At 39.4% G+C, this 12,237-nt stretch overlaps 1 protein-coding gene across 3 annotated transcripts in view; it reads left to right on the top strand.

Moving 5' to 3' along the window:
• TMEM245 (transmembrane protein 245) overlaps window positions 1–12,237 on the top strand; it is a 70,532-nt gene that overhangs the window by 43,351 nt on the left and 14,944 nt on the right. For all 3 annotated transcript variants that reach the window (XM_056520797.1, XM_056520796.1, XM_056520798.1), the window contains one exon: window positions 4,957–5,102. In XM_056520797.1, coding sequence (XP_056376772.1) covers window positions 4,957–5,102 — 146 coding nt within the window. The remainder of the gene's footprint in view (window positions 1–4,956; window positions 5,103–12,237) is intronic.

The following is a 12,237-nucleotide window of genomic DNA, read 5'->3' on the forward strand; positions in this document are numbered from 1 at the left end:
ATACATATATATACACACACACATACATATACTTTCTTTATTCCTGTATTGCATTCTACCTTATGATGCTAGCATTGATGGACAATTTCCCAGGTGACAGATTTACTTTAAGTTAGGTTTACCGGACCGACGGAGGCGGCGTCCTGGAGGAGCGGCGGCATGGAGCAGGAGGAGTGCGGCGGCGAAGGCTGCAGCGAAGATCACGGTAAGTGATCTTCACTGTGGCCTTCTAGAAGCTGCAAAACTACAACTTCCAGCATGCCCACACAGCCAAAGGCTGTCTGGGCATGCTGGGAGTTGTAGCTTTGCAACATCTGGAGGGTCACAGTTTGGAGGCCACTGTGTAGTGGTCTCTAAACTGTGGTCCTCCAGATGTTGCAAAACTACAACTTTCAGCATGCACTGACTGTCTGGGCATGCTGGGAGTTGTAGTTTTGCAACATCTGAAGTGGCACAGTTTGGAGACCACTATACGGTGGTCTCCAAACTGTAGCCCTCCAGATGTTGCAAAAGTACAATTCCCAGCATGGCCAGACAGTCAGGGATGCTGGGTGTGTAGTTCTGCAATATCTGGCCCTTCAGATGTTGCAGAACTACAACTCCCAGCATGTCTGGGCATGCTTGGAGTTGTAGTTTTGCAACATCTGGAGGGCTACAGTTTGGAGACCACTACTTATCGGTCTCCAAACTGTTCTTCCCCAGTTGTTGCATAACTACAACTCCTAGCATGCCCAGACTGTCCAGGCATGCTGGGAGTTGTAGTTCTTCAATATCTGAAGGGCCAGATATTACAGAACTACATACCCAGCATCCCTGACTGTCTGGCCATGCTGGGAATTTTAGTTATGCAACAGCTGTAGGCACACTGGTTGGGAAACACTGAGCTAGAGTCTGTTTCCTAACTCAGTGTTTCCAACCCATGTGCCTCCAGTTGTTGCAAAACTACAACTCCCAGAATGCACTGACAGACCGTACATGCTGGGAGTTGGAGTTTTACAACAGCTGGAGGCACACTGGTTGTAATCACTGAACTAGAGTCTGTTTTCCCCACCAGTGTGCCTACAGCTGTTGTAAAACTCCAACTCCCAGCATGTACGGTCTGTCAGTGCATTCTGGGAGTTGTCATTTTGCCACAGGTGAAGATTTGGGGCGCCCCCCCATGTGAATGTACAGGGTACATTCACACGGGCGGGTTTACAGTGGGTTTCCTTCTACAAGTTTGAGCTGCGGCAAATTTTCCGCAGCAGCTTAAATTCCCAGCGGAAAACTTACTGTGAACCCCCGCCTGTGTGAATGTACCCTAAAAACACTACACTACACTAACAAATAATAAAAAGTAAAACACTACATATACACCCCCTTACATGTCCCCCCCCCCACCCAAATAAAAATGAAAAACGTCTCATACTGCAGTGTTTCTTAAACGGAGCATCCAGCTGTTGCAAAACCACAACTCCCAGTATTGCCGGACAGCCATAGACTGTTCTGGCAGGCTGGGAGTCTTGCAACAGCTGGAGGCACCCTGTTTGGGAAACACTGCTGTAGGGTTTTGGTGGAGACAAGCCCCATCCTTGCAACCGGGTTCGCCCTTAAAGCAAATTCCTTATTTAGGCCTCAAATGCGCATGGCGCTCTATCACTTCAGAGCCCTGTCGTATTTCAAGTCAACAGTTTAGGGCCACATATGGGGTATTTCCGTACTCAGAAGAAATTGCATTACAAATTTTGGGGGGATTTTTCTCCTTTTACCCCTTATGAAAAGGTAAAGTTGGGGGCTACACCAGCATGTTAGTGTAAAAAAATAAAAAAAATTTCACTAACATGCTGGTGTTGCCCCATACTTTTCATTTTCACAAGAGGTAAAAGGAGAAAAAGACCCCCAAAATTTCTAACCCAATTTCTTCTGAGTACGGAAATACACCATATGTGAAGGTAAAATGCTCTGCGGACGAACTGCATGGCTCAGGAGTGAGAGAGCGCCATGTACATTTGAGGCCTAAATTGGTGATTTGCACAGGGGTGGCTGATCGTTACAGCGGTTCTGACATGAACGCAAAAAAAAAAAACACCCACATGTGACCCCATTTTGGAAACTACACCCCTCACGGAATGTAACAAGGGGTATAGTGAGCCTTAACAACCCACAGGTCTTTGACAAATTTTCGTTAAAGTTGGACATGAAAATATTTTTTTTTTCCTGAAATGCTGGTGTTACCCCAAATTTTTCATTTTCACAAGGGGTAATAGGAAAAAAAAAAATTTGTAACCCCATTTCTTCTGAGTAAGAACATACCCCATATGTGGATGTAAAGTGCTCTGCGGGCGAACTACAATGCTCAGAAGAGAAGGAGCACCATTGGGCTTTTTGAAAGAGAATTAGGCTGGAATTGAAGGCTATGTGTGTTTACAAAGCCCCCATGATGCCAGAACAGTGGACCCCTCCACATGTGACCCCATTTTGGAAACTACACTCCTCACAGAATGTAACAAGGGGTGCAGTAAGCATTTACGCCCCACAGGTGTCTGACAGATTTTTTGAACACTCGTCCGTAAAAATGAAAAATGTAATTTTTCATTTGCACAGCCCACTGTTCCAAAGATCTGTCAAATGCCAGTGGGGTGTTAATGCTCACTGCACCCCTTATTAAATTCTGTGAGGGGTGTAGTTTCCAAAATAGTATGCCATGTGGGTTTTTTTTTTACTGTTCTGGCATCATGGGGGCTTCCTAAATGCAACATGCCTCCAAAAACCATTTCAGCAAAATTCGCTCTCCAAAAGCCAAATGTCGCTCCTTCCCTTCTGAGCCACCCGTAGATCACTTTACATCCACATATGAAGTATTTCCTTACTTAAGAGAAATGGGGGCATTTTTGTGGGGCATAGTTTCCAAAATAGTATGCCATGTGTTTTTTTTTTGTTTTTTTTTTTTTTTTTTTTGCTGTTCTAGCACCATAGGGGCTTCCTAAATGCGACATGCCCCCCAAAAACCATTTCAACAAAATTTGCTTTCAAAAAACCAAATGTGACTCCTTCTCTTCTGAGCATTGTAGTTCGCCCGCAGAGCATTTTACGCCATAACATGGGGTATTTCAATACTCAGAAGAGATGGGGTTACAAATTTTGGGGGCATTACCCTTTGTAAAAATGGTAAATCTGGGAAAAGAAACTGCACTTTAGTGTAAAAAATTTTTTTTTCATTTACACATCTGACTTTAACAAAAAGACATCAAGCACTAATGGGGTGTTAAGGCTCACTGGACCCCTTGTTACTTGCCTTAAAGGGTGTAGTTTCCAAAATAGAATGCCCTGTGTTTTATTTTAATTATTTATTTATTATTTTTTTTTGCTGTTCTGGCACCATAGGGGCTTCCTAAATGTGACATGCCCCTAAAAAAACATTTCAGAAAAATTCACTCTCCAAAATCCCATTGTTGCTCCTTCCCTTCTGAGCCCTCTACTGCGCCCGCCGAACACTTGACATACATATATGAGGTATTTCCTTACTCGAGAGAAATTGGGTTACACATTTTGGGGGTTTTTTTCTCCTATTTATTTTTCTCCCTTGTAAAAATTCAAAAACTGTGGGTCTACAAGAACATTCGAGTGTAAAAAATGAAGATTTTGAATTTTCTCCTTCACTTTGCTGCTATTCCTGTGAAACACCTAAAGGGTTAACACACTTACTGAATGTCATTTTGAATACTTTGAGGGGTGCAGTTTTTATAATGGGGTCATTTATGAGGTATTTCTGATATGAAGGCCCTTCAAATCCACTTCAAAACAGAACTGGTCCCTGAAAATTTCCGATTTTGAAAATTTTGTGAAGCCCTCTGATGTCTTCCAAAAATAAAAACATGTCAATTTTATGATGAAAATATAAAGTAGACATATTGTATATGTGAATCAATATATAATTTATTTGGAATTTCTATTTTCCTTACAAGCAGAGAGCTTCAAAGTTCAAATGCAAAATTTTCAATTTTTTCATCAAGTTTTGGAATTTTTCACCAAGAAATGATGCAAGTATCGACACAAATTTACCACTAACATAAAGTAGAATATGTTACGAAAAAACTATCTCGGAATCAGAATGAAAAGTAAAAGCAGTCCAGAATTATTAATGCTTAAAGTGACAGTGGTCAGAATTGCAAAAAAATGCTCTCGTCCTTAGGGTTATAATGAGCTCGGTCCCCAAGGGGTTAAGTGATAGGATCAGATGACAGAATACATTATATGTTATGGTTATGGTTTTCTTGGTACATAACTTGCATACAATGGTTGGATAAAATAACTTAAACATCCCTATTTTTTTACATAGTTACTCTTTTAACTATGTACTCTTTTTTTTATCAATTGTGTAATTTACAGTATATCACTTTTGATGATCTATATTACTTTTGCTGTTTTAAAAATCTATTTATTTGTTTTAAGGGCATGACATCTCAAACCTGACAGCAACAACCAAAGGTTAATGGTTGTTGGTGTTCACCTGGTAGGAATACTTGTGACCTGAGTTGCTGAGTAAATGGGTGTGTCAAAGTCTACATTTCCCTTTATGACGTTAGTATGCAAAGACTAGCAAAACATCTACATACAGAAGTAGTTGTAGTCATTGGGAGAGCCAGAGATAAAATATTAGGGCTCTTTGCAGCTTTCAGTGAGGTTCTGTGCAGCTGTCAATTAAGCTCAGTGCAGAGAAACACTTCCTGAGTTCGGTCTCCTGCCAGGCCGGGAGGAGACCAAACTCACTGTATTAATTGAGGCAGAATAGAGCCACCTAGTGGCCGTTTTTTCTATTACATTTTAAACATATTTATGTTTTTATTTTTAAAGGCAAGTGAATGGGAAAGTGCCTGATAATTACACAAGGAACACTATGTTAAAAGTATTATTTAGCGACAGTAAAAAAATGTATTTTGTTGTACACACAAGATATAATTTACTTCTGTTTTTCAGGTGATTTTTCTTACAACATTGTTCTATCTCCTGAGCTCCAGTGATGAGTACTACAAGCCAGTGAAATGGGTTATAAGTCTTACACCTCTTTCTCAGCCTGGCCCATCTTCCAATATAATTGGACAGTCGGTAGAAGAGGCAATAAGGTACCATAAAACTCTTAATTCACAGCTTTATCTTGGAGCAGGAAGTTAAAATTAGATTTATTCTACACCAAAACTTCAGCACTGATTCCAGTCAAAAAGGTGTCATGAGTAATAGGATTTTTGAGGTGCTAAAGCGTTACTGTCATTAGTAAGAAAATTTGAAAAAAGTGCCTAAAAAAACTGTATTTTTTAAATGATCTGGTGCCAGAAAGTTAAACAGATTTGTAAATTACTTCTATTTGAAAATATTAATCATTTCAGTACTTATTAGCAGCTGTATGCTACAGAGCAATTTCTTTTCTTTTTGAATTTCTTTTTGTCTTGTCCACAGTCAGGAACTGTCCAGAGCAGCATAGGTTTGCTATGGGGATTTTCTCCTGCTCTGGACAGTTCCTGATACAGCCATCAGGTGTCAGCAGAGAGTTTCCCTGGAGTATGATTAGCTCCTCTTCCTCACTCTCCCCTGTCATGAAGTCTGCAGAAACATTTTTACATTTGCAAAGCTTTCTACTTAAATCCATGCTCTCAAATGCAGCCGTGTGGAACTGTATGGTTCAGTTTTGTGCATGCTTTTTATAACGCTAAAGCAGCCATGTGGAACCTATATGGTGCAAATACACAAGAAATAAGTTCATAAAATGAACAAAGAGAAACCATTTTGCATATAAATTAATAGTTTATCACCTTGTATTGCTTGTCACTGTGCATGTAAATGCTTCTCTTCTTAAAGGGAGGGGTACTCCGATGGAAAACTTTTTTTTTTTTTTAAATCAAATGGTGCCAGAAAGTTAAACAGATTTGTAAAGCACTTCTATTAAAAAAATCTTAATCCTTCCAGTACTTTTTAGGGGCTGTATACTAAAGAAAAATCCAAAAAAGAAATGCATTTCCTCTGATGTCATTACCATAGTGCTCTCTGCTGACCTCTGCTGTCCATTTCAGGAACTGTCCAGAGCAGGTGAAAATCCCCATAGCAAACATATGCTGCTCTGGACAGTTCCTAAAATGGACAGCAAAGGTCAGCAGAGAGCACTGTGGTCATGACATCAGAGGAAATGCATTTCTTTTTTTGTATTTCTCTTTAGTATACAGCCCCTAAAAAGTACTGGAATAGAAGTGATTTACAAATCTGTTTAACTTTCTGGCACCAGTTGATTTAAAAAAAAAAGTTTTCCACGGGAGTACCCCTTTAAAGACTGCAGGCTGTCTGGATCTTGTCTGTGCTCTGAGGAAAAGAATGGAGATAACCACACCTCCCTCCCCACAGATATTTTGGTTCTTTTCTTTGATGGACTAAAAAGGCTGGATTTGCAAGGTTCGTTTGCAAAATAAAGACAGAAACCCTTTTTTCACATCTTTAGCAATTACATTTTTTTAATGAAGTATATTTGCAAAAAATTCTTTTAACACCTTGCGGACCTACCTGCCTCCTCTCCGTCTGATTGAAGATCTGATTGAAGATCTGCTGCTCTATGCTTGCTCAGCACGGTCCAAATTTGCATCTGAATAAATAGTGATCAAAAAGTCAAATTAAAACAAAAGTGCTACCAATAAAAATTTCAGACCATGGCACCAAAAATGAGCCCTCATACATATACATATTTTTCCGTATGCGGAAAAATAAAAAAGTTATAGGGGTCAGAAGAAGACAATTTTAAGCATACTAATTTTGGTGCATGTAGTTGAATTTTTTTAAAGTAGTAAAATAAAATAAAACCTTTATAAATTGGGTATCCTTGCGACCGTTTGGATCTACAGAATAAAGATGTGTCATTTTTACCGAAAAGTGCACTGCATAGAATCGGTAGCCCCCCCCCCCCCTAAAAAAAAAAATATTTTTTTCAAATTTTGCCCCACAAATATTTGTTTCTGATTTCGCCGTAGATTTTGTGGTGAAATGATTGATGTCATTACAAAGTAAAATTGGTGGCACAAACAAAAGCCCTCATATGGGTTTGTAGGTGGAAAATTTAAAGCATTATGACTCTTTGAAGATGAGGAGGAAAAAAATAAAGTGCAAAAATGAAAAATGGCCCGGTCCTTAAGGAAGTATTAAATGGGAAAAAAAGTTGTTTCTAATGACAGTAACACTTTAAGGAATAATGTCACCAAAGTTCTAGTTGCTGGGACAGTATGCATGGCTAACATTTCAAAACAGTTTGAGCTTCACTGTTTAATGCATCACATTGTTGAGCCCTCATCTATGCTCAGCCTTGTGTTTGCTGACAATCTGTTTGGTCCCCTTAATGTATTGATCAAGTTAACAAATGTTAGGTGAAAAGTTAATAAATATGTTATGCAGCTTAGGCTATTATTAGAAAATAATGTTGAGGTCTTGTCTTGTGTATTACCTGTCTTAGCAGATACGGCATGCATGACATTTCAGCTGTCCTCATTGCACACAGAATCACAGAAATCACATCCTGATGCTGCCTACATTTCCTATGAATTCTCTGGCTTTGCAGAAAGAGGGGGTGGATTCTGTTGGTCACCTGGAGATCTTATTATCTGGCTAGACTCCAGCAGCTAGGAGCTGAGATTGGGTTGGAGTCAGTTCACAGTATATGCAGTTTTGATGCATTAACTTACCTATAAGATTCTAAGTCGTCAGACTAAGTTTACCTGTTGTAATTTTACTGCATTTTTGTATCTTTTTTTTTTACTGTGTCTTTAACATGTTTTTGCTGTGATTTTCCAAAATAGCTGTAAGAAGGGGACATTTTTTATTTGATTACTACAATTTTTCCTGCAATTGCTAAACTACTATATATCATGATCCCATAGAGGTGATGGTATCATCCTGTAGTTCACTAGTTCATAGGAATCAGCTGACAAATGAATAAACACCAAAAGACAGGACATAATAACATACATTATAACATTATCCTGCCAATTGTAACACACGGGATGTGCAGCTTGTAAACAAGCTTGTACGGAAAAGGGTTGATGGAAAAATATGGAAAAATAAATAGGCATATTGGCTAATACAAGGGAGGGATATTAAAGGGGTACTCCACTTAGAAATTTAATATTTTTTTTTTATCAACTAGTGCCTTAAAGTTAAACATATTTGTAAATTACTTATTTTTTAAAATCTTAATCCTTCCAGTCCCTATAAGCTGCTATATGCTCCACAGGAAGTTCTTTTCTTTTTGAATTTCCTTTCTGTCTGACCACAGTGCTCTCTGCTGACACCTCTTTCCATTTTTGGAACTGTCCAGAGCATTATAGGTTTGCTATGGGGATTTGCTCCTACTCTGGACAGTTCCTAAAATGGATAGAGATGTCAGCAGATAGCACTGTGGTCAGACATAAAGGAAATTCAAAAAGAAAAGAACTTCCTGTGGAGAATACAGCATCTGATAAGTACTGAAAGGAATAAGATTTTTAAATAAAAGTTATTTACAAATCTGCAACGTAACAGATTGTCATCTCACCCGGTCACCGCACGGCAGAATAATCCTCCAAGATTAGAAGAAAACAGTTAGATGCCAGCGGATAAGAAACTTCACCTTTATTTTCGTCGCATTAAAAGCATGGACATGGAGAGACTTCAATAAGACAAACAAGTAAAAACCTTGGAACAAGCGCCAGGCATGACGTGTTTCAGGTCATGTGACCTTTCATCAGATGCATGGTGGGAAGCCGAGCGGAGAGCGGAGAACACCATCCTGCGAGCGGAGTCATGTCATCCCAAATATACGAGTTTTAGCGGTTCCTGTGGGTGAACTGACTCGCGCTCGCAGGAATTGCTCCACAGAGGAAGCTTTCCAAATTGAGTCGAAAAATATTTTTCATCGTTTGAGACATAGGGGTTATCAACCCTGGTATCTGAATAGAGCCAAATCCATCTAAAACAAGGGACAATGGGGGATATTTATCAAAACCTGTGCAGAGGAAAAGTTGCTGAGTTGCCCATAGCAACCAATCAGATCGCTTCTTTCATTTTGCAGAGGCCTTGTTAAAAATGAAAGAAGCGATCTGATTGGTTGCTATGGGCAACTGGGCAACTTTTCCTCTGGACAGGTTTTGATAAATCTCCCTCAATCTTCTTATCCCTAAACTTAAATCTGCACCTTCTAATTATTTGTCTAAACCTACATTTGTGACAACTTATAGTCTTGAATTTAACAACATTAAACAGATTATTAATACATTTCTACCGATTTTATGTCAGGACATGATTTTGAAAAAATATTTAAAAAATGGCAATAATTTTTCTAGCAGACGGGCCCCGAATTTAGGTAATCTTCTATCTCCTAGTTCCCTACCCCCTCCAACTATTGCTTGTTCCCGTCCATAATGGCTTAAATTAAAAGGGTTTTTTAAATGTGGTTTATCTAGATGCATTGTGTGTGAATATGTTGCTAAGACCTCCGTGAGACAGGGCCCAGATTCGAAACCTGTGCCTATAAAACAATTTATCAATTGCGAGTCCACCTATGTCGTGTATAAAATAGATTGTAGGAGCTGCCAAATTTCCTATATTGGCAGCACTAAAAGATCATTAAAAAAGCGCATTCAGGAACATTTGAGGGGCACTAGCAGCAGTTCATACACAAACGCATCGAATGTATCGAAACATTTTAAAAATGTACATGGTGGCAATGTTTCTGATTTCTCCTTTTCGGATATTGAAGTCGTACATTTATCGGATAGGGGAGGTGATCGTGTTAAACTATTTCATAATAGAGACATTTTTTGGATTTATTCTCTATGCACTTTCCAACCGAATGGTCTGAATTTGAAGTCAGATGTTCTTCTACATTACTGATTGTTCATGTAACTTCAGCATAATGGAAATTGTTATTCTTGTAGAATGTGTCAATTTATAGCTGTTATAGTTACATTTCCATGTTTGTGTTTAGTTTTCTTATATATATAAGTAAAGAAATTGTTTTATATAATGATATTTGTATCTCAAAATGAAATTTGTCTCTTGATGTACTTGCTTGTATTTATGGTGCTTAGCTGAAGGGAATTTGCAAATTTCGGAACTCAAAGGGTTAATCCCAGTATTGTGTTTTTCACACACCTGTTCCATTTGCATGCTTGGATATATTCTTCCCCCTTCGGCTTCCCACCATGCATCTGATGAAAGGTCACATGACCTGAAACGCGTCATGCCTGGCGCTTGTTCCAAGGTTTTTACTCGTTTGTCTTATTGAAGTCTCTCCATGTCCATGCTTTTAATGTGACGAAAATAAAGGTGAAGTTTCTTATCTGCTGGCATCTACCTGTATTCTTCTTATTTACAAATCTGTTTAATTTTTTGGCACCAGTTTTCCAGTGGAGTACCCCTTTAAAGAAGTAGCCCAATATCAAAAAACTTATGGTGGTTGACACATTGCATTCATGCACAAATCGGGCGGTATCGGTCGAGAGATCGCAGGGGGTTACAGCAGTCGGACCCCCGCAGTCTGACAGTTATCCCCTATTCTGTGCAAACGGGAATCATTTTTTGTTACTGGGTCACTCCTTTAATATGTCATCTTTTAATTTGGGGTCCATGCACACTAAGAAATATTCTTTACCCAGAGATATTCTGGGCAGAGATTCCATCTGTAGGGGGTGCAATTGTATCAGTCTGTGCTAGGACTATTCAAAAATGCACCGTCTCCATAACTGCATTGCATTTAAAAGCAGATTCCATCAAAAGAATGAACATGCAGAGTTTAGGATCCAGAATTTCCATAGTGTCAATGGTGCAGTAGAATCCTATTGAAAACAATGAAGGATGCTGCTTCAGAATTTCCGTTTAAAAAATACATAGTGTGAATGGGCCCTTACATGCTGTCTGTTTTCTCTTTCTTGGGCATGGCCCTACCTCAAACTGTATCAAGAGATGTTCATGTATAGCACCCTGAAGGAACTTATATTCAAATATTAGTAATTCATAGCATTGCTTAACTGTGTTTAAAGGGGTTGTCCAGCCAAAACTAACGTATTCCCTGTTCACAGGACAGGGGATAGATGAGTAGCTGATCGCAGGGGGTCAGAACACTGGGACCCCCTATGATCTCTGGAATGGGATTCCGGATCTCAGTGAGGAGACTGCATGCGCTGTATTAATTTCTATGGAAGCAGCATAGAAATGAATGGAGCATGCCGTCTACCTGAGAGCCTGGGTCGGACTTACCGGACTTACTACTTACCCCCCATCCTGTGGATAGGGCATAAGTTAGTTTTGGCTGGACAACTGGTGGGGGGGGGGGGGGGGGGGGGGAATATATATGTACATTTTATTTTTTTCAAATCAACTGGCGCCAGAAAGTTAAACAGATTTGTTAATTACTTCTATATAAAAATCTATAAAAAAGGAAGTTGAGTAGTTATTTTCAGTCTGACCACAGTGCAGGAGAGGATTGCTGTGGGGATTTGCTCCTACTCTTGACAGTTCCTGACACAGACAGAGGTGTCAGCAGAGAGCACTGTGGTCAAACTGGGAAGAACTACACAACTTCCTCTGTAGCATACAGCAGCTTTCTGAATCCAGTTGATATGAAAAAAATTGTTTTCCACTGGAGTACCCATTTAAGCTCTTCCATTCCTAATAAATAGTTCATTCTGAAGGTCTGCTAGTCTAGAGGGTTTTAGCAGTCTACATGCTCTATTAGTGCATTTAAGGACTTTTGGGAGCTGTGAATTTGTTGACCCATGAAACCATCGAATGGTTTGGCATGTGCATGTATGCATAAAGAACTGCCCCTTTCCCATTGCAGCATGTTCTTTTCCTGAATGTTCCATTCTCCTGAATGACCCATGTCCTTGTATCCTGCTACTCCTTTTTATGCTTGCTCGGGTGGGGATATTGCACATTACTAAGTTGCATGGTGTCTTGGTGCAATTTAGTGTGTGCGATATTTTCACATGAGTGTATGCACGTGGGCCTGCTTGTCACCTGCATCTTTTCTACTGTGGATGCTTTTTGTGATTATCACGATTTCAGCCACTCTGCACTGTTTTTAGCTCACTATGCTCTCACTTTATTGTAGCTTTTATTTGAAAAGCTGATGCGTAACCTTTTAGTATCTTTTATGACAGTAGCACATATTGTCTAAAGATTACGTAATGTTATTGTGGACCACCAGCCTTTCAGCCTATATCTATGACATGATGGCTTATCATTGCTGCC

The sequence above is a fragment of the Hyla sarda genome, chromosome 5, assembly GCF_029499605.1.
Source record: "Hyla sarda isolate aHylSar1 chromosome 5, aHylSar1.hap1, whole genome shotgun sequence".
Taxonomy (NCBI): Eukaryota; Metazoa; Chordata; class Amphibia; order Anura; family Hylidae; genus Hyla; species Hyla sarda.